Source organism: Syngnathoides biaculeatus, chromosome 11, assembly GCF_019802595.1.
Source record: "Syngnathoides biaculeatus isolate LvHL_M chromosome 11, ASM1980259v1, whole genome shotgun sequence".
Lineage (NCBI taxonomy): Eukaryota > Metazoa > Chordata > Actinopteri > Syngnathiformes > Syngnathidae > Syngnathoides > Syngnathoides biaculeatus.
In genome coordinates this window covers 24,015,690-24,040,663 of record NC_084650.1, presented here as the reverse complement: position 1 = coordinate 24,040,663, position 24,974 = coordinate 24,015,690, and the positions used below count along the sequence as shown (strand labels likewise).

The window sequence follows — 24,974 nt, the reverse complement described above, 5'->3', positions numbered from 1 at the left end:
TCATACAAAATAAAAAGCAGCAATGAAGCCTTCCAGTAATTATGTACTCATGCTTCCACAAATGTTGCTTGCACGTGCTGGTGGGTGAAATATTTCATTTTAGTGTTGCCAGAAGTCATTCATACAACAGCTTTTCAATACTGTTTTTGTATGTGCTTGTGTCTTACAAACAGCTAATGGTGAAACCACAATTGTGCTCAGATGTTTAGTTCAGTAGTACCATGCAAGAAGAGATATTTGTTAGCTTGTATGACTGTTTCAGCTTGGCTGTCAATTGAGAGTAGACATGGCAATTAACACACAATGCGACAGCACATCTTTCTCCTCCAGTCAGTTTAATGGAAAATATGGTGTTTGTATTTAAAAATGGTCACACCCACTTTAGTAGTTTCAGTTAAAAAATATATATATAATAATTACTGCTATAAATTAACATCATCATAAAAACCTATATTATATCTCATGTTCACTGTCCTACGCATACTGTTTGAAGACTAATTAACAATTGTTTGTCTGAGACACCGGCAGTAGCATTGACCTACATTTACAACCTAAATTCTACTGTATATTCTATGACGTTTTATTTTTATTTTCCCATCCGTCTAGTCTATTCATAATGTAGTGTTTCACTTGTCTCCACTGTTTGGAGTAGTGTGTGAGATGTGGATGTAGGATTTGAGCCTCCATGTAAATCTAAACTGCGGAGGACCTTCAGAATCAATAGCACTGGCCTATCTAGCCATCCACTCATCCATCCATTTCTGAACCGTTCCTCCTCACTATGGAATTTAAACCATGTAGCAATTTAACCATTCAGATTGCAGGCTGTTATTAATATTTCTCAAGCCACTGTTTGGCCAGAGCAAAACTTCTAATAGCCAAATTCTATGAGCGATTTCCACAGAAACCATTTAATAATCAGCTTCTCTGGTGAGTACGGGTTAATTTTTGTCAAATATTGTTTCTTAACTCCTTCAGATCTATGGCATGTGGCATGGGTGTACAGTGTTATATATTGTGCCTTTCTATGAATGGTTTCTGTTATTTGATTTACAACGTGTTTGCATTGTAATGCATTGAGAAGTGAGTGAAGATGAATTAAATCAAGCTCAGTTAAAACTACTCATCTTTTAATGGCTCTGGACAGATCCTGAAAGGAGGAGAACAGGAAGTTGTTTGCACTGTCAGAGGCAATTTATGGCTACTACTGGAAATAATAAAGATATGTCACACAACGTTTGCCTAATGTCTTGCGTGACTTTATACGACGACGACGCGTTGAACTCCAACTTTGTAGACTGACTTATGAGGCCACAAAATATTGGTTGACCGCTAAATTGCACTATAATAGGGAGCATTCCATGTCATGGCTCCACTGTACTTTAAAATCCCAGTGTATTATTTGCATGCATTTATCATAGCTACGAAAGCTGACTTCCAGTTAATTTCAGCAAGCATTTAAACCTCCACATTACTTATCATGGACTAAGTTTGCTTTATTGGTGTAATCATTTCTCCTGCGGCTTTCATTCCACTGTGAAGATGCAAAGGCCTACTCATCTCCAAATCATGCCCTCCGTGATAGGAGAGACCCCTGCACTATATTTAGCCACCAGGACCACTTGTGGCCTGAAGGAAACACAGTAGAGCGCGTCATTGGCCGGCTGCCCCGTCAGTCACGCAGACAACCAAGTGGACGGGCTGTAATAGTTTACATCCAAGTGCACTGGGGCCAAATTTAACCACAGGAGGAGGCGCAGGCCGGACATGGCTGAGAGTTTGTCCAGTAGTGTGTTGTGGCCAGTGGAAGAAGCTCATTTTGGGGGTCGTCCTGGATCTTGCCTGCCTGAGCTGTTAGGTGTGGACCTGTGACGCCGTGGCTGATCTGAGTCACTTTTCAAGGGCGTTACTGGAACGGTACGAATATCACGCTTGTTCCGAGGCCCGTCAAGGCGGCGTTCGGCCTCATGGACCCCCGAAGACTCGTAGGAGTTCAATACGAGGGATGTGGAAGGTGACGAGGTGGGTGTATTGCTAAATTGAATGTATACGCATTAAGGGCTTAATGCCATTTCTTTTGAGAATTAATTTTAAGTTAGAAACCCGCTCTGAATGGGCCACCCATTCTTGCCCCAATATGAACATTATTTCAGTAGTACCAATATGAACTTCATCCTCCTCTAGCTGGTATATCCTTTCACTCAATGATCACGTTGCCACTGCTGGGGCCACGAGGGCCACAACTTGCAGGATCACGACTGGGAAGCTAGCTGCCTCTCCTTGTCCCCACATGCCAAGTATATATAGCCTCTTAAAGTAAATATAATCCTGTTGGGGGTCTACGTGGACAAGACCGGTAGTCGTCAAGTTGTTCACTCGCTTTAGCAGCCTGAGTCTTGAGACTCATTTGCTGTAAGGTCTGCTGAACTTGGTAAGGCATTTTAGAGGAGGGAGGAGGATAGTTATTGTAATTGTTAAATTGTGTTGTTTCAGTAATGTAATATACGCACACTATATGGACAAAAGGATTTGGACACCTCGCCATTATACTAACATCAGTTTGAAATGGAGGAAAATATGGAGATGATCCCACTTTCACAGTTCTATCAACGTCTACTCTTCTGGGAGGAATTACTTCAATGCCGGAGGGGGTCAGGGTTGTTTTTTGTTCATCCATCCAGAGAAGCAGGGTTAAGTTCAGGGCTTTGTGCAAGTTGTTACGCACTAAACCCGTTGAACCATGCCTTGATGCACTTTACTTGCGCTGAATCTATCCGTAGCTTGTAAGTGCCTTACTTACACAACCGAAATCTTCTCTAACTATTATTATTAGTCGTAGTAGTAATATATATTTTTTTTTTTTTTTTGCTGTTGGTGATAGCAATACCACTGAAACTCATACTGTTGAACATATAGTTTTAGTTATAATAAAACACTTATTTTATGTCTAACATTTTTGTAGCTGATTTCGGACAAATTTGATGTGCTGAATCCAAATATCGCATTGGTTTTGCTCAATCAGTCAACTTTTGGAACTATGGCCAGATGTTTTTGTCTACATGCGACAATATTTTCACTTAGTATTTCAGATAAACAGAGGCTCGTGCCCTGAATTTTGAACAATGATGACTTAACATTCAATTTAAAGGTCTTTTTGTCAGTCTACTTAATATTTCACTAATAAATTGCTAACATCCAAGCACAATAAAACCTGAATCAGAGGAATTGATGTCGTGTTTGGAATAAACAATACAAAGTTGTCCTAAATCTGGTTTATAACAGTTTTTTTTATTCTGAACTATGGGGCAGGAGTATTGCACTGTCAGACGTAATAGTAGTAGCATGTTACTGATGCATCATTTAAAAGCACTATACTTCAAGAAAATAATGTCTGATTAATATTATGGTTGTTATTATGATGATAATTATTGCTTTTTTCTCCATGTTACCTCATAGTTTTAAGACTCTACAGTCGTGAGGAATTTTGGTTTCTTTTTAAAACACAGATAATGTAAAAGATTCAAAAGTGTGTCAAGAGTTTTGTACTAAACAGCCTTTTCCCGATGCTTCCAGTCCCAGCTGCGTGCTCACATAGATCATGGGGGACTGGAACCTTCTCGGAAAGCTCTTGGAAAATGCCCAGGAGCACTCCACCGTGGTGGGCAAGGTGTGGCTCACGGTACTGTTCATTTTCCGCATTCTGATCCTGAGCGCCGCCACAGAGAAGGTGTGGGGCGACGAGCAGTCGGGCTTCACCTGCGATACCAAGCAGCCCGGTTGCGAGAACGTCTGCTATGACATCACTTTCCCCATCTCCCACGTTCGTTTCTGGGTGCTGCAGATCATCTTTGTGTCCACACCTACGCTGATCTACCTGGGCCACATCCTGCATCTGGTGCGTATGGAGGAGAAGCAAAAGGAGAAAGAGAAGACTCAAGCACATCCCCCCGACAAGCTGGGCCTCGTTGTGGATGGCCACAAGCACAAAAAGGCCCTAATGAGAGACGAGAAAGGACATGTGCGCCTGCAGGGGGAGCTCTTGCGCACCTATGTCTTTAATGTCATTTTTAAGACCCTCTTTGAGGTGGGCTTCATTGTGGCCCAGTACCTGTTGTACGGATTTGAGCTGAAACCCATGTACACCTGCGACAGGCCGCCTTGTCCCAATGCGGTCAACTGCTACATCTCCCGTCCCACTGAGAAAACCATCTTTATCATATTCATGCTGGGTGTGGCCAGCGTTTCCCTCTTCCTCAACCTGATTGAGATCTATCACCTGGGTTTCACCAAGTGCCGCCAGGGGATTACCTTCAGGAGAAGGAACCGGTCACCTGAGACCCTGTCCAAGGGACACAGTGACACCGAAGTACCGTTCGGGCCTGCGTATGAAGACTACTTCCAAGAGCATCGTCCCCCCAGCTACAACCTCTCACCACTGTCCGAGGGCGCCAGCTCCTCCTTTCACCCTTGTAACAGCAAAGCGGCCTACAAACAGAACAAGAACAACTTGGCGGTGGAAAGGAGCAGTGGCAAGCCAGAGGAATGTGACCTGAAAGGGAAAAAGCGTGAGGGATCTGCCCCGGGGTCACCCACGCACAGCAGGCAAGGCCGCAGTGCCAAGCACGGCAACAACAAGACTAGAATAGATGATCTGAAGATATGAGACATGTTGCTCTCTCGGGGTGGTCTTAAACTGGAACGAAGGGACTCAATGTCATTAGCAAACAAATGTATTCATTGTAAGTGGTTTGACTCATTCCAAATAAGACTCTCAAGGTCCTCGGAATTGGTTTTGTGAAATGTGGACTGATAGTAGATGTAGGAAATGACACAAGGTCCATTTGTTGAGGAAATACAGTACAGTGGAACCTGCGAAAGTTGCACACACTTCATTCCGGAAAACTGGCATTTGGTGTTGTTCTAACTTCAAAATAACTTTTCCATTGGAATTAATTATCCATCCGTCAATTTTCTTTGCCACTTATACTCACGCGGGTCGCGGGAGTGCTTGAGCCTATCCTAGCTGTCAAAGGGCAGGAGGCGGGGTATACCCTGAACCGGTTGCCAGCCAATCGCAGGGCACACAGAGACAAACAGCCGCACTCACAATCACACCTAGGGACAATTTAGAGTGTCCAATTAATGTTGCATGTTTTTGGGATGTGGGAGAGTGAATGGAGAAAACCCACACAGGCACGGGGACAACATGCAAACTCCACACAGGCGGGTCCAGGATTGATCCCGGGACCTCAGAACTCTGAGGGCAACACCTTCCAGCTGAGACACTGTGCCGCGGATTATTAATTACCCCAACATTTTTTGGTTGTTGTTGTTTTAACTATTAAAACTGATTGATTTGACCTTCCTTAACGAAGCTAGCTCAAATAAATAGTAAATTTAAACTCATTTAAGTAAAAGTGAACTTTAGTATTTGCAGAATACTGCCACCTTTTGAAAAGCATTTCTGGAATTCAAAATGCCCTTTGGTAAAATTAGTTTGTGTATCTATCCATCCATTCAGCCATCCATTTTCTGTACTGCTTATCCACACGTGTTATTGATATATTTGAATTTTGTTGCTCATATTGTACTGAGCAGCCAGATTCTTTCCAATGTTGTAATAAGTTCCATATTTGCTTCTATGGTTATCATCATGTTTCTCCTCTTTGCCGTCACTGGTACCCTGCAGTGGTGCTGTCACCGAAAAAAAAAAAAAAAAAAAAAAAAAACATCAATGCATTTTCTGTACCAGTTATCCTCACTAGGGTCACGGGTGAGCTGGAGAGTTTTGCACCTCTTTTCGGGCGAGAGGTGGTGTACACCCAGAACTGGTCACCAGCCAATTGCAGAAAACATCGTAATAGTTCATCCTTTATATGCTTACTGAGCTGACGTTTCGCAGGTATGTGGGTCCTGTATGGTGGTTTTGTAAAATCTGATTTTTTTTTTTTAACTTTGGTTCTTTGTATTTGTAATTGGTTTTCCCAAGTTTTTTTTAAATTTTATTTTAATTGTGTGTATTTAAAGTACCTTGAAAGTGAAGATGTTTGTCTTCTAAATTTGACACACCAAAAAGAAGTGTGATGCTAAAAACCATCCCAAATTTTAATCAGTATTGAAAAAGAGCCTTTAATGACATCTGGAATTTATCCTGCGGGAAATTTCTTTAATGCCCCGACACCAAGGCACGCACTCCAAAGCCCTCACACCAGTTTGAAGCCACATGCTGGATGTCAAGCCTTTTTTTATTACTTTTTTTTTCAGCAATTATCTGCAAACAATAAATTTAGAAATCAATCTAAATTCACTTTACATGCTTTTTAACTGATTAGTGAACAGCTTTTGATCTTTTCCACTGAACAAAAAAAAAAAAAAAATCAAAACAAGTAGAGGTCTGCTTGGGTTCTTCAACTGAACTTTTGCTAATCGTTATACTACATTAAAGAAATCCCTTTTCTAAACCTGCAGGAGGGACATATTTACAGTAAGGAAAATAAATATTTGAACACCCTGCAATATTGCAAATTCTCCCACTTGGAAATCATGGAGGGGTCTGAAATTTTCATCATAGGTCCATGTGGTGAGAGAGAGAATCTAAAAAGAAAAATCCAGAAATCACACTGTATGATTTTTTTAACGATTTATGTGTGTGATACAGCTGCAAATAAGTATTTGAACACATGAGAAAACCAGTGTTAATATTTGGTACAGTGTTGTTTGCAATTACAGCGGTCAAACGTTTCGTGTAGTTGTTCACCAGGGTTGCACACACTGCAGGAGTGATTTTGGCCCACTCCTCCACACAGATCTTCTCTAGAGCTGACAGGTTTCTGGGCTGTCGCTGAGAAACATGGACTTTCAGCTGCCTCCCTGCCTCCAAAGATTTTCTATTGTGTTTAGGTCTGGAGACTGGCTAGGCCACGCCAGACATTGATATGCTTCTTATGGCGCCAGTCCTTGGTTTTCATGGCTGTGTGCTTCAGGTGTTTTTCATGTTGAAAGACCCAGCCATGACCCATCTTCAATGCTCTGACTGAGGGAAAGAGGTTGTTCCCCAAAATGTCAATATACATGGCCACGGAGATCCTCTCCTCAATACAGAGCAGTCGTCCTGTCCCATGTGCAGAAAAATATCCTCAAAGCATGATGTTACCACCCCCATGCTTCACAGTAGGGATGGTGTTCTTGGGATGGAACTCATCATTTGTCTTACTCCAAACACGGTTACTGGAATTATAAACAAAAAGTTCCATTTAGGTCTCATCTGACCACAAAACCTTCTCCCATGACTCCTCTGTATCATCCAAATGGTCAATGGCAAACTTAAGACAGGCCTTGACATGTGCTGGTTTAAGCAGGGGTATCTTTCGTGCCATGCATGATTTTAAACCATGACGTCTTAAAGTATTACCAACAGTTACCTTGAAACGGTGGTCCCAGCTCTTTTCTGGTCATTGACCAAGTCCTGTCGCATAGTCTTGGGATGATTACTCATCTTTCTAAGGATCATTGAGACCCCACAATGTGATATCTTGCATGGGGCTCCACTCCAATTGAGATTGGTCATTATGTTTAGCTTGTGATTTCTATATTTTTCTTTTTAGATTATCACTCTCTCAGTGGACATGGACCTACGATGAAAATTTCAGACCCCTCCATGATTTCTAAGTGGGAGAACTTGCAATATAGCAGGGTGTTCAAATATTTATTTTTTTCACTCTATGACCTTTGATTAAAAAAAACAACAGAGTTGACAAGTGTGATGTTGTGAAAGACCCGGCACTAATTCTAAAGCGGTCCTGAGTAGAGATTGCATTCATCTCAGGAGTTTCCATTTTTGTTACTATTTCTCATTTTATCACCATGTCAAAAGCCTTTTGTTTGTGTTATTTTATCGCTGTAAAGGACTTAACGACGCTGGTCTTTAAAAAGAAACAAACAAATCTTTCTTGAAATTGCCACTTAGCATTCCATGTCATGGGAGCCAATGAATCATGATCTACTTAAAAAGTGAAGGCGGGATTGAAGCATATCCGGTCCGTTTTTGAATCAAAGTCAGCAAAGGCTTAATCTGAGATTTTCCTGTTGAGTGGGGTGTGTAATGAGTGATTTTTCTTCAATCACAATTTAAAATCATCAGTGTTTAATACGTTCAGTGTTAAATTTTGCAAATGAACACAGTACAGTATGTGTGCGGTCAATGCAAAGTTGGGCCGAGCCACAATCTCTGTGATTGTGACAAAATGATAATGAGGAGGGGGAAAAAAATGAAGCTCTTCGCTTTTAAAAGGTGTGTAGTAAATACAGTAAAGGAGTAACTGGTTGTGTTGTATAAGGTGTCCTCTAAGTCAGTGGTTCCCAAACATTTTTTTCTAACCAAATACCACTTCAAAAAATGCCGAGTAACACCAGCCAGAAGTTTCATTCTGACAAAGTATACGGTATTTTATATTATTGGATCATGATATTGTACAATCTTAACACTGCACATAAATTACATAAAACTTGAGAAAAAATTGCAGCTGCCATCTTGACATAACATATGCCAGTGTCTTGTACTTAAATTGACTACAACACCAGAGTACTAAACAAATGCACTGTACTGAATTTAAAAAAAAAAAAAAGAACTCACTGTAACGTTGTGCCCATTTTGAACATTTAATTTTGTGATTCTTTCACTTTCCACTAGATGTAGCCTATCTACCAAATGTGATACACGACCCACACTTCGAGAAATCTTTTAGCACAAGAAAAGGACCTAAGAGAATTGGCAACTTCAATGTAATTCTTGGATGAGCTAATAACTGGCTCCGCGTATTCAATTTCTTCCAGTAATTCTTCTTCCTGGCGTCTCGTGTCAGCGTGGACACCCTGCGGCGCTGCGATACCTCTCACAGGTTAGTCTACGACAAGAGACGTGGTTTTATACTGTATGTGTGTGTTATAAGAGCAATGAAAAACATGGCGACTGTTTCCCCTCATGATGTGTGCGCTCTAGTTCATTCGGAAAATCTGTTAGGATGTTTTAAAAATATATACATATGTAGCCATATTAAATTGTGGCTGAAATAATTAGCCTTATTTGCAAATAGTCTGACAAGAAGGATGTGACATTTACCAATATATATTCTCTCATTTTGGAGATAATGGAAGTGGAAAGAATCTGTTCCAGGCTCACACTGGAACGATTTCCAAGAGATGTTAACATTTTACACAAAAGTAAACTGTCATTAGTGAAAAGTGAAAACAATCAAATCACCCTTTAAAGTAATGAGGAGCTTATAGAGAGCGATTATTACTTGTGCTAAAGAGGTACTTAGTCTATGTCTCTTCGCATAAAGAACTCATTTTCTGGTGTACATTCCATTCTTGTCCTCGGTTATTTCGGCCACGCCTGCAAAATTGTGCTAAGCTGCCGGGAAAAAAAAAAAAACATGTATACTGCTTTTCTATGTGTCAACAATTTCCATTTTTTATTCTATGGTTATCAACATGTTTCCTCTCCCTTTCAGATACTGTGTCACAAAAAGCTACGTATTTCATATAATGTAATTTAATAATGTTATTTTTTTGTGACAACCAAGACCACTGGACTGCTGACAGTTTCCTTTTTTTTTGTATTGTTACACAAGTCAACTGCAAACTTATTGTTGTGTGTATGTGTGTGCGTGTCTACTCACACATGCACGTATTGAGCTCATCCAGGAAATCACGTTGGTGCCGCTGGTATTTAAAAAAAAAACAGCAACAACTTGTAAATGAGTTAACAACATAGCATGTTCATGACGACGAAGCCTCCTGCCTGGTGTGATAATAGTATTCCTGTTAACGCTTAATGTAAAGGGAAGAGGAAATGTGTGTTCTTTGTAATACAAATGTATTAAAAACAAACAACAGATCATTAAAGTTAAGATGTCTTGGTGTATGCACGTTTTTTTTTTCATTTTTCACCAAGCGTTTGTTCAATAAGAAACACATTTCTCAAAATATGCAAATGTCAAGCCACGAAGAAAAAAAAAGCATGATGTGGGAGCATGATCTATAATTTATGGCTTGATAAATGTACATTACGGTCAGGACTAGTAAAGTCTCTTTTTTTTTACCTTTCATAATATATTGCGAATGGAAACAACACATATGGGTTATGATGCCTCTTGAAAAATTGTTCACTATTTGCTAACGTGCAGCTAATTGTGAAGTGAGTTGAGCTGGGGTCACTACCTTTTCTTTTCTTTCTTCACGGCGCTCGTATCACAAGTCCATCTTCTTTTGTGCCCTCACAATGATACTGAGAGACAACTGTTACACCACAAGGGGTGAATTGAACAATATGTTTATTATTATAGTTGAAGTGTTGGGGCCGCTTGATTACGCTGTGGTTAGCACATCTGCTTCGCAGTGCTGAGGTTTGTGGATCAAATCTTGGCTCTGGACTTTTTATGTGACGTTTATAAAGGACAGTACATGCATACGTACGTACACCTGCAGCTCCCTCCCACAACGCTAAATTATGTTATTATTAAGTATATATATAACAATATAGTTGTTTGTGTATAGGTATATACTCTCTGGTTGGGTGGTGACAAATGCACAAACTCATGCACAAAAGGTGCATACTCACAAAAACGTGCCGTATGTTCTTTTTCACGATGAATTTCAGCCGTATCAATGGTGAGATGGCCGTGGTGCGGCACCTTATATGTCACATCCGTGTACGTAAGTCATGTGACTAGCAAAAATGGCAGCGCCCCTGAAAATTCGTAATTGTCGATAAAAATCTTCTCAAAACACTATTAAATGAGAGAGGATTTAGCATCACATTGTCAAAATAGAGTACATATTACACGACCTATTGGATACATTGTTCATGCCAAGCACTGGATTTCCCCATTCAAGGGGATGCTGCGAAATAATTGTCATAAATCTGCACATGAAAAATTTGCGCTGATGAACAATCAATGCATTTACACTCTCAGAGGGCTCACTGGAGGTTACTGTTTGCCCACATTTGTTGTGAGTTATAAAAATACATGGTATTTACCTTGTGGGTCAGCCACATGTGCTCCCATGACCCCTGGGAGTGCAGCGTCAGCCGTGTCGCAGCAACTCTCTCCTCAAATGGGACTGGGGGGGGGGGGTTCCTTCCACCTGTCCTGGGCACACATTGGCGGTGGGCAGCTGTCCTCCACTTCACTTCTACCTTCTTTTTTAGTTCCAACACCACGGCATTGACAGCCGCACATGTGCTGGCCCATTAACTCCTCTTTAGCTTGTTGTCAACGCCGGAGGACAGCGTGCCAAAAGACGATTTCCTTGCGCGCCTCCACTTCATTGAGGAACTTTACATTAAAAAAAAAAAAATCTTTATTACCTTCCACATTGTTATATACGTATATATTTTTTCATGATCAAGTGAAGCTCGGGGTCTCAGGTGCAAGATTCTTTTAGATATTATTTGCATATTTAAATGTGGGCATGAACACGGAGGGGTCGGTTTCCTTTTCAGACCCCCTCTGTGCTAATAATGCCCTTAAACACAAGTGAGAAATGTTTAATGGGGATTAAACGTCTGTGTTGGGAGAACTAAAAATGTGCCCATGGGGCTCTTTTCTAATTCAAGGAAACACCTGGAGAGAATTTCATGGGGAATAACATCTTATTGTTGATATTTAATTGAGGGTGTTAAGTCAGGTGAGTCGCTGTGTGAATTCACTGCTGGTTTGTCATCTTGTTATAAAGATACAATTTTTTCCGACTGTGGTATCTCAGTTGGAACACTCGGGGCACTATGTAACACTTTTACATCAAAAAGAGGTGAAGAAAAGAACGTAGACATGCTAGCTGTGTGCTAATCAATTGGTAATTACAGTGAATTTTAAAAAACTACAGTATCATGATTTGAGCAGTTGTTTTGCTGAGTTTTTACTTTCATTCACCACTTTTGAAGAAAGGATCTGTCTAATTACTATTCCTAACTTTGTCAATTTTTTCAACCTCCACAGATGAAAATGGGACGTGGGACGTTAAAAAAAAAAAAAAGATGTCAACAGAGAGCAGTTAAGTCAAACAGTTAATAATTTAATTGATGTACTGCTCGAGATGTTGATAACTGAAAAAGAAATTCTGAGAAAGAAGATAATGATTCCGTATAGTTTATTTAAGACATTTGCTTGAAGCTGTCGGCTTTAAGATTACTATTTGGGGAATATGCATTCTGTTATGTCAGTCTAACTAACTAACTAACTAACTAACTAACTAACTAACTAACAGTATCATTATATTTTTGTTACTTCTTGTTGGTAAATTTATGGGACCAGCTTCCATAGACCACATTTTCAAGATGGAAATTACTTTTGTGCTGACATATTTTTTTTACCCCCGTTGCACCAACTTGACGAAATTGCTATTGTATGGTACATTTCACTTCTTCACTTTTCTTTTCTTTTAATCCTTTTACTAGTCTCTTTTTTATTTTTTTTTTACACAAGTATCTGTACTTGTATTAAAGTAGAGAGTATGAGTAGCCTACTTTAGCTTCATCCGTTTAGGCCTCCCTCGGCGAGATGCTGCTGCTGCGCCATCTTCTGGCCAACGAAGAAACTTCCATTTTCCAAGGGTGCACAGAGGAGACAGATATCGTTGATGAATTCCAAAGTGGCTTCTTCATCTGTTCATCCATAACACACGCACACACACACACACACACACAAAAGTGGATTCAAAGCACCAACAAAAACACGGAAGGGTTTATTTAAATCCTCATCTTGAGAAAAAGTTTTGTTCCGACTTCGGGCCTGCTTTTCATTACACGGACAGTACACGTCCAACCTGCTAATGTGTGATAAATGATAAACAGCCAGAAGCGCAGCTTACAATTGCAGTAGGTTGGCTCGATGCTTTGAAGAAGCAGCCAAGAGGACAAATGGACCTCGTGATGTGCGCTGACTGAAAGGGTCTGATTGCCTCCAGGCCTGTCGCCTCATCACTATCACTTCCACGCAAAGGCACCCCTCTGCATCACAACCCCGCCGCACAGCAAAAAAAAGAAATAAAGTTGCAGAGTAGGGGAAATAAAAAATAAAATAAAGAACGAAGCAGCTGCAGATATGCTCCGTGAAGCAGAAAATGGTCATTACTGCGTGACTTTTGGTCCGAGTTGTTATGCTCGCTTTTCTGCAGTCTCTGCATGGGCAGAAAGTCCTGTTTACTGCCACCACGAAAGAGCAGGATGTCCCTGTAAAAATAAATAAATAAATATATCAATCGGCCTCTTTGGACTGGAACGTACTTCAAAGCTCTTCTGCTTTGAGCTAATTGATTATTGGACCATATTTTTTTTTTATCAGAATCTGAATCAAATTCAATTTATTTGGTGTCACGCTTAATAGACTAAAACAAGTAAAATCATCATAATTATTCATAGTCGCCGTTTTCCATCAGCGCTTCTCGAGGTTTGAAATCCTGTTAGTTACACATGTACATGAACATAATTGAGATTAAACATGCACACTTGCGTGCACATTTTATTGTTGCATCTTAACCAATTCTAACCTTGCATCTCTGTTGAGATCCATCACTTGAACTTCAAGCACAGTACTTCAAACTGAGCTACTTTCCAATTTCGACAGGGTTTTAGCAACATCTTTGCCCATTTCAGAAAACTACTGCAAATAGTTGATTTTTCCTCCCCAGCAAATAGATAGGGATGGGTTTCACAGAATGAAAACAAAAAGGTTCATTTATGGGCAGCGAACTGCAAACAGGCAGATTACTATAGTAGGCCTTGATTTATCCTTTAACATAAAGATTATTCAGGTTACAAAAAATGATGAAACAGAACATTTTACTTCAGAAATGTATTGGAGGTCACCAAATATCAGGTGTACAAGAGAAAACGCTATACAATTTGAAGATCGAAGCGTCACGGCACCTTTCTACCACAGAACAAAGACAGAAAGCTAAAAAAAAAAAAAAAAAAAAAAGACATTTAATGAAATCTGCAATTTCTTGTTTTTTTCCTTTCTACTCGATGAAGGATTGAAACCTCATTTCTAGAACAGTGATGGTCAGAAGGAGCTACATTGTGTCTTTGTAGACCTAGAGAAAGCCTATGACAGGGTACAAAGAGAGGAACTATGGTACTGCATACACAAGTCTGGTGTGGCGGCGTACAGGGCATGTATGAGGGCAGCAGAACATCGGTGAGATGTGCCGTAGGTGTGCCAGAAGAATTTAAGGTGGAGGTGGGACTGCATCAGGGATCCGCGCTGAGCCCCTTCCTGTTTGTGATACTAATGGATAGGTTGACAGATGAAGTTAGACTGGAATCTGCTTAGACTATGATGTTCGCAAATGATATTGTGATGATTGTGGGTGTTAAGAGAGGAAGATGCAGGATACACTCTTGGATGGAAAAAGATATCACGCTCTGGAGACCCCTACTGGGACAGGTCGAAAAGAAAAGAAGACTTGAATGATTGACAAACCCCCGGCATTGTAATTCTGTGGGTCAAATGACAGTGGCGATTCAGAACCAAAAACTTCAATGATGTGCACAAATAAAGCAATCCAGGAGATGTGTTGTTACATGACAGGGACTTGTAAAACTTTTGTACAAATGAACAGAATGTCTCTTTAAAAGGAAGTCAAAAGGGGTTGTGGATAACATCCCACCCGGCAGACTCCCTATAACTAACTTCGAGCCCGACACACATCAGATCCCTGAACTGTTTCGTGTGGCTGTTTGGCAGCACTTGAGTCAGGATAGTGGCGGTGGTGCTGCTGCCAGTTATGAGGATCCCTTCCAAAGGACTGTGCATTTCTGTAGATCCTACAGCGGGACACGCTTTAATCATATTTGCCTTTCCCTTTGGGCGTGCCTTCATTCCAGGCCACATAAACGAACAAGGCCAAGACCACGTGCACTGCCAGCACGGCCACGATGGCGGCGTAGAAGTAGCTGTCTGAGCTCGACATCTTCATTGAACCTGACAGGGATGGAAAATACGTTTTGATATGATTCACTGATGAAGTGGAAAAAAATTAGACCGACCGACAGATAAATAAACCTTTGGGGATTTTACAATTTAAAGGGGGGTGATGAAAATACAAAACGTACAATAGTTTTGGAATAAAAGATGATGAACCCTTGGACCTACCACACTACTACTGTATTTTACCGTTTGCCATAATGGTGGAGCTTGAAGAAACTATTTTTTGAGGTGACACTTGGTGTAAAAAGTTTGTGAACCAATGCCCCTTAAAAGGTAGATACAATAATTATCATTTTTTTGACAAAATCATTTCATTTTTGTCATTTCATAAGATTAAGAGAGGTAGAAGAATACTTGGCTTTCCAAATGTATTGCTGTGGTTGGAAAGAATGTTAAGCGCTGCATCATTGCAACCAACAATGACAATAAGTAAATGCTATGCATGTTACGATACTTAAAAAATATCTTTGTAAAGGCAAACAGTTTGGTTGGAAATGTTGAATTGATAACTGATAAAGATTTTACTATTTCAGAAGTGTCAAGCAATTTTATAGCAACTATTTGCCATGTCATATACGGTGTATTGCACAATTTATTGTCATATAATATGCATTTAATGTTTCCCGGGCTAGAGATCTGATTCAAGCTCGTTAGACACCATGTCACACAGCATTAAAATCTGGTGTTAATGAATGTCCCTCCGTGTGTTTGTTTAAATATTGCACTGGGTCATAGAAAGAAAAAAAAAAACGACAGAAGAGAAACAAATCGCACCTTCAAAGATGTAAGCCTTTGAAGCGAAATACAACCCAATCGGTAGCGTGACCATTAAGATAGTGAAGAACAACAGTGTCTTGAGGGCTGAAACCAACGAGCCTTCATTCCTGGGTGGAAACGTACACAAGTATTAATATCACTGGAACATTTTTTACATAAAGACATTTTGTCATGCTAAAAACAAAAAAACAGATTGCAGCTGCACACAACTACCGTGCTATTGGACACAAGAGTAAGAAGCGGGCTTTTCTTACGTTCTAAAATGAGGCGGGGGTCCGTCAGCGGTGCCTGCTGACGCGCCGATGGAACCGTCCATTGCAGAATGAATGTGCAAATTAATTTTTTTTTAAAACAAAAAGGGAGGAAACAGCTGCAATTATCGGCACGAATATGCCTGCTATTTTGTGTCCGCACTTCCGCATCGAGTCACGAGCCCGACAGATTAACGTTTAAGATCTCAGATAGTATCGCGAGAACTGGGTCCTCCCGATCAAAAGAACACGACTGACCATCGTCCATTATTTTCCTGAATACAAAAAGTCACGAAATGCATTGTAAAAATAACAATCGCAATTGTTGATAACGTTTCACTGCAATACGAATATTCATAGATAACCAAAGACGCGTTGCAGCCCCGATAAACAACGTGCCTAAGTGGCGGCCATGTTGGGAAGGTGGACGTTCTCTTCAAAAGCGATGAATGAACATTGAAATTAAGTCGCAACTTGATAATTTCTCAAGCGCTTTTCGTTAGGCTTACTTTATTTTCAAGGCCAGAACGTGTGCTATCAATACATTAAAAATATATTGTATTTTTACCTGGAAAAGGCTACTCTACTTCCTTTTGTCATAAATGCACGGCATTGTCCGCACTGGAATGCAGCTAACTCAAATGTACCGGCATCCTCGGTCTTTTGGGTTTATTGCTGTCCGTTACACACGCGGAACAAAAAATTACCGCCCGCCCCAAGGTTTGGAAACTTGTTTCCACAATTGTTTTCTACCACCCCCTCATTTAAAAAAAAAAAAAAAAAAAGCACATCACAAATTCACATTTGTGTGTGACAAAGCAAACAGCGCCCCTTACTGACACACCCCCCCCCCTTCATACTTTTGACTCCATCGCCACATGAACTGGAGTTGTGTATCGTGACTAAACTGTTTTTAAGACCTCGTTCCACCAAATTTCCCAAAGTCCTATTTATAGGGAGAAGTTCCCTCTCGACATTTTAAAAAATTAAGTAATCACAAAATTGGGACACCCGCACAACTCCCCCTAAAACAGATTTACTGCGGTCACGTTTGGAGAGTTTGTCTTGTTGGTGTGCAGCCATGAAGAAGACACAAGCGAAGGGAAGGCAGGCAGAAGTTCAGGGTAATCTCCAAAAGGGATTTATTACAACAACACACACACGCACAAAAAAAAACAAACCGCAAAAAAGGTACATTGTAACAATACTAATAAAAACAACTAAGCTAAAAAGCAATCGTACGAATAATTATTTAATAATTGCCTTATCAGGGGAGAAAAAAAATCTGAATTGTGCTACTCATGTTAATAATGGTTGTATTTATCTCCCGCATGTCCACATAGTATCTTGATGATTCTTCCATCAGCTTCAAAACTGCCTTTTTTTTGGGAGGTCTTACACAGCACTGCAATGTCAAAAGTAGGTTTTCTTTTTAGCCAGTAACTGCTATGGCTGCGCAGCATTGCCTTGAATAAACAGAGCAAAACCACATTATTACACAAAGATAATAACACAGGCATTATTTTTGTCCTATCAGGTGTTTTTCACCCAAATAATGACTGTAATAATAACTTTACTACTCTGAGACTTTAGATTAGTGAGACTACAACACACAGTTGACTTGCGTACAAATTCTCTACGTGAGCAAAAAATAAAAAGAGGAGCCCAGTCCAATGAAAGATAAGAGTATCCAAGGTAAGACTACTCAGAGAGTTGTGTGTGTGGAAACCTATTTTGGGTGAGGGAGCATTAAAAAAAATAAATAAAAAAGAATAAAAAGAAGCACTAACCGCCAAGCCGTTTCCAAGCGCATTTCATATTTCACACGTTGCAAGCCGAATGTGACGTGTCCATGCCCCCAGGAGCCAAGAATTTATGTTGCTGCCCTAAAATGCGCTAGCCTTATACATTTTATGTAATTGTGATGGCCAATTTTACTTTATTTCTGCGTATGAAGTCATGTTATTATTCCTCACTTTCTTAACAGGCATTTGGGACATGTTGGTGTTTCAAAAAAAAAAAAATACTATAAATATGGGGCAGCGCGACAAAAGGAGACCTGGAGCGTATGAGACGAGTTATTATCATAATAACTACTGGCTTTTTTGAGCAGAGTACAGCTACACGTCTTTTGTCACTTGGGTCCAAAATGTGCTTCTTTCCAGTCAAGAACCTACCTTGCACCACATTTCACCTGCCTAGAGGCAGCGTGTCGCTGGTTTTGGTGGATTGGGGCAAATCACCAAAAAGCTCCAATGTCGCAGATGGACTGGACGGCGCTTCGTTTTTCGTTCGAGGTCCCTCGTCTCGACGCCGGCATCAAAGGCGCCCTGCCAGGCCAACTTCGTTACGCGTGTGGAGTATATTTTGAGTGGCTGCCAACATTCTCCTTCAGTTTTGCACCTTTCTTTTTTCAGTCAAGAGTACGCCGAAACAAGTTTTACATAATCACCAGTAGACACGACAATCACCTATTTTCACTCGATTCGAATTCTGCGCCATTGCTATGAACGCAATCATTTCTTCTTCGTGATTTCCGGCAGATTGGGCAAGTTTTGTTTATTTCTGCCCTCTACTGGTTCGAGCATGCATACCCATAGAAGAGCAAATTATCGAGTGTTGCTAAAGTTCATATTTTGTACAAGAGCGAAATTTGATGGTAACCTTTCCGAAAATGTACCTTGACATTTACAAAAACATCAAACCAACAAAACACAAAAACCTGTTACTCTAATGATGCAAGGACACAATGGCTATGTCCTTTTTCATGGTTCTGAAAGTGGTTCAATAAATAACTGTCACGTAAAATGAAAATGAAGCGCCCGCTATCATACAATTGTAAACATATGCTAAACAAAAATGGACACACTAATGGGCATGTCCATTATATATAAGCTAAATACTTGTTTGTGTAATGTTTTTGGTATTTTTCCTGCAAAAAATTTTCTATAGAAATTCTAGAGAAATCTATAGAATTATATAGAATTTGTACAGAACAACATGTTCTATAGAAATTTGGCTGTGATTTTTTATATCATTTCTACAGAAAAATAGAATTTCTGTAGATATTCTATAGAAATTGGGTCCTAAAGTTCTATAGTTCTTTACAAATTCTTTAGAAATGTTCTATAGAAATTTTTTAGCAGGGTTTGTCACAGACAAAGAAATGAACTCATCTTGAGATCCTTCATTGTGTAGATCTTGCACTCTACGGGAGAAAATAATAAAATCATCACAAACAATATTTGTAAAAATGGGACAAGAGTCGTGGCTGTGGGGGATGGTTAAAGAAATTCAAAGACCAAAGGACCACCCTCGTTTTCTTCACTCCAAGAGTCAGCAGCACTTAATAAACCCCACACTTTTAATGACTGTTTAACCAACAAGTCACAGGATTTATTTAATAATTTCCCGTTTGTAGGGTAAACGCAAGCTAGAAATTAACAGTGTGAAAGTCCAGCAGGCCTTGGTATACCCTCATATCCAGTCCAGGGTTGGGGGTCAGCACGTGTCCTCGGTCCCAACTGGAAGACGGGGGGATAATCAACTATTTAGGCCAAGACAACAACCCTGCTTAATATGCAGCTCTTTTTGCAATTCACCAGCTAATTTGCTGTCACGTGGTTATAGAGAGACCTATTAGAAAATTGATTTTTGATCTTTTCTTGCTCAGTGTTCGCTCTTGTGCACCTTCAGAGTGTCACAGCTGCTGAGCGTTCCCTTTCGTCTGAGAGCAGCTAGGAAAGGGGAGAGGATGGGTGGATTCAGGACTGTGTAACACGGATGTGTCATTTTTATTTTTATTTTTTTACCAGCTCGCTACTCGTATGGACTCAGATCAAGTTAGCATAGGCCTTAGGCCATTGCATTTCCCCCCTCGCGAGCAGCCAGGAAAGGAGGAAGGATGGGCAGACAAGCTGTTTTGTTATTTTTTTCTGATCTGTCCACAAGTGGCGTGTCGCTTCAGATTGGCGAGCTTGACAGGACACAGATCTTTAAGGTCAATGTGACAAATTTGTAAGCGGCGTCGTAATCAAATATTTAACTGATCTGTAGGCCATGCATGGTTTTGAATTCGCTGTGAAATGCGCTATCATAGATTGTCTTTTTACTACTTGGAATCAATATTTTTCACCAGAGTCATTAAAGGGTAAAGATTTGAAAAGTGTTTTCTTCAAGGAATATTTTGATCGTAAATGCTCATTATTACAAGATTTTCTCATTAAGATTATTTACAGTATGTTTAAAGGAAAAATCTAATGGTTTGGAAGAACAATGTATCCAATAGGTCATGTCATATGAACTCTATTTTGATAATGTGATGTTAAATCCTCTCTCATTTAATAGTTTTTTGAGAAGATTTGTATTGACAATTCTGAATTTTCAGGTACGCCGCCATTTTCGCGAGACACATGACCTACGTTAGCAGATGTGACGTGTTACGTGCCGTTTCAAATGCTCCATTACATGGGACACCATTATGCTCAGCGCTGATTTCTCGGATTTTTCCTCATGTGATGAAGAAATAGCAGTATCAGTTGATCGGGAAGACGGTGGAACACTTCCATACAGATTTAAACCTGTGGCTGTAAATAATGTTGAATATTCGGATGGTTCTTCGGGCGGAATGACGCGGAGTATGACGAGCGAGCTCCGCCGAGTGGCAGAGCTGTGAGCTTGCTCGCCGGGGAGCAATTTCCGCCGAGTGGCGGAGCCGTGAGCTTGCTCAGCCGCGCCAAGCATCTTTAAAAAAAACAAAACAAAACAGGTGTAACATATATTGTACTGCAGTTCCGATTGAGGTATGAGAATTAGCAGAACACAATGAATTGAATTTGAATGAGTAGAATTAAAATTCCTAGTATTTTATATCTTATTATTTTGTATCCTGTCTGGAATTTTGTTGGCTGCAATTAATACATTATCGTATGCGCGAGTGAGAAAATATACTGGGGTGCTGTGATAACATCTCAGTATGATGGATGTTAAGATGGACTTTATTAGCCCCCAGTACTGTATTATTTTTAAGTCTTGACACGTGATGATCACTACCTTATCAAAGTTCATTTAAGGCCAATAATTTTTTTGGCAGATTCAAGACTGTCTTCTGACGGTTGACCCACTTCATAATCAATCCAAGCATCCAAATTTAATCACATCAAAGTCAGTCCCACCAACTTCCGCGCCTTTCTTGGCAATATCGCCCTACTCATTCTTTGTTTCGGCCTCAAAGCTACGGTTTATGATACCGCATGTAAGGTTTGGATAAATGATCAAAGAAGGAACTTTGGAAGTTTAGTTTTAATATATTTTGGGCAATTTATTAAAAAAAAACCTTTTAAGTCTATCAAGAATGCCATTAAAAAGTCTACAGTATATTAAGCACATGGGTCTTCAGCACTTTACCTTCTCAGTCAACCTTCCAAATGCTCAATGGCAGCCTTCTCCACCTGAAGTATTTACTGGAGGGAAACTACTACAAGAAATCACAGTTACTCAAAAATCAATCATCTGAATCGATGTCAGCAAACATTTTTAACATCCATATGTCCATCCATCCTATCAGACAAGGAAATACTCAAAACCACATTTTGGGAAAAAGGAAACCTTCATAACAGTGAAAATTAATCTTGTACTTGTTTATGATATATCCAAGTTGGCAGCATATAAATATTGAACAAAAGTGTCATGATCCTGCCAGCTGTGCAGGTCCCCTGACACACCGGCATTCATCAGGAGGCGCACACCTGCGCCTCATCCCCGGTAATTACCTGCAGTACTTATAGGACCCGGAGGACGGTCTGGCTTTGCCAGATCATTGCCGTTGATGCCTCGTTCCCACACTTCCTCGACTCTGATCTCGACTCCCAGTGTACCGACCCCTGCCTGTCTCCTGACCTACCCTGTAATCCTGACGTCATTATCACTGCTGCTCTCGTGGACTGCCTGCCTGGTTACCGATTTAGGACTGAATAAAGATAATCCCCGAACTGCCGCCACGTTTCCTGAGTCGTGCATTTGGGTCAAACGCCGCGTTCTGGTTATGACAAAAAGAGGGCCGAATACCAATCCTGCAAGTCTCCCAACTGATATTGTAATACAAAGCGTTCTGTCTGAAATATAAGATCTAAACCAAGAAAGTAATGAGCCTGTAATATGCGTTTTGAGGCAATCTAGTAGTGTACTGTGACCAACTGTATCAAAGGCAGTGCTGAGCTTAAGTAATAATAGTATTGAGGTGTCGTGAACCATTGCAGTACTAGTAAAAGATCATTCGGCACTTTTGAAGGAGACATTATGGTAGAGTGCTCTGCTCTGAATCAGGACTGTCCATCAATCCATTTTCTTTTTCGCTTATACTCACGAGGGTCGCGGGGAGTGGTGGAGCCTATCCTAGCTGTCAACGGGAGGGAGGCGGTGTACACTCTGAACTGGTTGCCAGCCAATCGCAGGGGACATAGAGACAAAAACCCGATCGCACTCACAATCACACCTAGGGGCAATTTAGAGTGTCCAATTAATGTTGCATGCTTTGGGGGATGTGGGAGGAAACCGAAGTGCCCGGAGAAAACCCACACAGGCACGGGGAGAACATACAAACTCCACACAGGCGGGGCCGTGATCGAACCCTAATCAGGACTGAAGAAGTTCAAATAAATCGCTAAAGACATTATGATCTCTAAGCTGTTGTACTGCATTTTTTTTTTTCAAATAAATGGGAGATTTGACACTGGCCTCCAATTGCAGTGATTTTCAGGGTCGTGGTAGGCTATCTTTAAAGCTCCGCTTCTGAGGAGTATCGTTACCGTGGAGCGAGGGCTAGGCGTAATGAATCGAAAAAGACGGTGACGTCATGCTAATTGCATCCAACAATTTTCAAAGACTACAACACTGAGCTTAGAAAATCGCTGCATAGAGGCGGAAATGAATGTGCAAGCATTACCACACGAGGATGTCTTCTTCAACGAGGCACCTCAGACATCCTTGTAAACAGACTTTTTACTGTCCTCAACACCCCCCCCCCCCATGAAATTATAAAAGCAGAAAACCTAGTACTTCAATAAGGAAATGTGAGTAGTCTTAACGTGCTTGATATATTTATGTAGAGACTTTTTTTCAACCACGTGACTACATTCAGGGCACCTGGCCATGTTGACTGGGTTCACTCTACTGACGCGCCGTTCACTCTATGGCTTTTGCATACAGTTACACAAATGTTCGTACGACTGTTAAAAGTGGCGCATGATGGCTAAAAAGACTTTGGAAAGTTATCGGTGCTCATTAGATGTTTCAAGAAACCGTTACGACAAGAAGTGTGCTTTGATCGACAATATCGACCCATATGCCTTGGAGAAACACAACTGTGGGCGTTGGTAACCTATCCAGACATTGTCAACTATCTCCTTTCCTCAACAAGTGCTTATCATCTATTACAAAGGTCTGGAGGCCTACAACCAATTCATCAATGGTTGTGTTCGTGATGCGGCGGTATCTATTGTAAGCAACCCGTGTCACACTGCTAAGGTCAGTGTAGTGCACAATACAATTTAAATATGTACCACATGATTACAGTCAGCGATGTATACTATTATTTTCGTTTTTGTTACCGAGAGGGAGAGAGAGAGGTTCGACCAGGACCAGTTTCAAGTGGAGCCCGCACCTCTTTCTCCACTTCCACATCTACATTTTTAACTCAACTCACAAAACATCTACCGGTGCGGTAACTCGTTTTTGCAAACTTATTATAATAAAACAGAAAATGCAGATATTGGAGACATGCATTGCATTCACCCACGAGTATTATGTAGGCCCTTGGCCCTAAAGAATACATCTCCTTCAAAGAACTTAGTAATTGCTAAGTAGGTGTGAAATTCTTAAAGGTATCCAATACTTACCAAAAACAAATTTCTCTCAGCATACTCGGACATAAGGGAATGACTTGGCTGCTAGATGGGCTCTGCTGGTACGAGACAGCCACAGTTGCCGTTTGGTTGATAACTGGTCCATTTTCTTGCACTGGTTCTTGATAACAGCTGGCAAGTTGAAAGAAAGAGGCTTTACAACGCCAACTTTCATTTGAGCAACTGATAACATAGCAGTGCACCCCCATTCATACGCCTTTCTGAAATGATTCCTGCTTAGTTATGGGTTGTTTACTCGAATTCACCCCACCAAATTGGTGATCGCTTTCTAAACCGAGGTGTGTGACGTACGTCGAAAACAGTCTGTTGACATATGTACATATAGAGCATGAAGGAAAATCATTAAACACAACATGTGCTTCATCCAGCCAACAGCATGTATTACTTTCATCACATTTATCATACCGTCTTACGTGCTGCATGGTGCAGAATGACAGTCCCCAGTTCTACTCTCCTAGAAGAACACAACAATGACTTTGTGGGTTGTGAAATAATCTCTTTTTGATAAGGGTAGTAAAATGTGTCATTTTCATGCTTGTCATTAGTCATTAGAGCTATACGTTACTTACATTCGGATCTGCTTGGTATAAACGTATTTGTGCATGTATTTTATCACTCCCAATGTATTAGGAAATCGGGTACTATGTCTGAATGAAGTTCTACGGGTATCATCACACTTTTTTTTCATTCTGAAGTGAAATCACAAAAAGAAGACAACTCCACTTTTTGTTTGATTTTGTGAGGTAGAGAATTTCATAAAAGTTTAGTGAAAGTCCAAATGTTACCACTTTTGGCTTGGTTGACTTTAGAGGTTTCACTGTACAAGTTTAATCTGAGTAAAAAAAAAAAAAAAACCACAAACTTCACAGATCCTATTTTCCAACAGCAAGCTGTTTTGTCTCATGCAAGTTTAAAACAAACACTTGACAATCTCTCACATACATGTAAACTACAGTTATTACTGCAGATGAAAATAGCATCCCCTAAAACCACTGGCTGCATATTTTCTCTGCAAACACTTGAAAAAGAAT

The 24,974-nt window shown here is 40.4% G+C and overlaps 2 protein-coding genes and 2 long non-coding RNA genes across 6 annotated transcripts; 1 reads left to right on the top strand and 3 right to left on the bottom strand.

Annotated features, from left to right (window-relative positions):
• The first annotated feature begins 1,674 nt into the window (after positions 1-1,674).
• Positions 1,675-9,689, top strand: gja2 (gap junction protein, alpha 2). Of its 3 annotated transcripts, XR_009797169.1 has the most exons (3): positions 1,675-2,022; positions 3,574-5,902; positions 8,833-9,689. XR_009797169.1 is itself a non-coding variant. In XM_061835372.1 (2 exons), the coding sequence occupies exon 2, from the start codon at positions 3,599-3,601 to the stop codon at positions 4,661-4,663; it is 1,065 nt and encodes a 354-aa protein (XP_061691356.1). In that variant the 5' UTR covers positions 1,675-2,022; positions 3,554-3,598; the 3' UTR covers positions 4,664-6,376. The 3 variants fall into 3 exon arrangements, 2 of the variants coding, with proteins under 2 accessions (XP_061691356.1, XP_061691355.1); XM_061835372.1 differs by lacking the exon at positions 8,833-9,689 and having other exon boundaries at positions 3,554-6,376; XM_061835371.1 differs by lacking the exon at positions 8,833-9,689 and having other exon boundaries at positions 3,574-6,375.
• Positions 9,690-11,143: 1,454 nt separating this feature from the next.
• LOC133509162 (uncharacterized) lies at positions 11,144-13,227 on the bottom strand. Its single transcript, XR_009797243.1, has 3 exons — positions 13,137-13,227; positions 12,530-13,012; positions 11,144-11,339 (listed from the first exon to the last, which is right to left on the bottom strand). It is a non-coding gene; the product is annotated as an uncharacterized LOC133509162 (long non-coding RNA).
• Positions 13,228-13,401: 174 nt separating this feature from the next.
• vma21 (vacuolar ATPase assembly factor VMA21) lies at positions 13,402-16,347 on the bottom strand. The gene is made up of 3 exons (XM_061834849.1): positions 16,025-16,347; positions 15,768-15,877; positions 13,402-14,987 (listed from the first exon to the last, which is right to left on the bottom strand). Exons 1-3 carry the CDS (start codon positions 16,084-16,086, stop codon positions 14,848-14,850), a joined length of 312 nt encoding a protein of 103 aa, XP_061690833.1. The 5' UTR covers positions 16,087-16,347; the 3' UTR covers positions 13,402-14,847.
• Positions 16,348-17,139: 792 nt separating this feature from the next.
• Positions 17,140-18,575, bottom strand: LOC133508777 (uncharacterized). The gene is made up of 2 exons (XR_009797143.1): positions 18,199-18,575; positions 17,140-17,487 (listed from the first exon to the last, which is right to left on the bottom strand). It is a non-coding gene; the product is annotated as an uncharacterized LOC133508777 (long non-coding RNA).
• Positions 18,576-24,974: the final 6,399 nt, after the last annotated feature.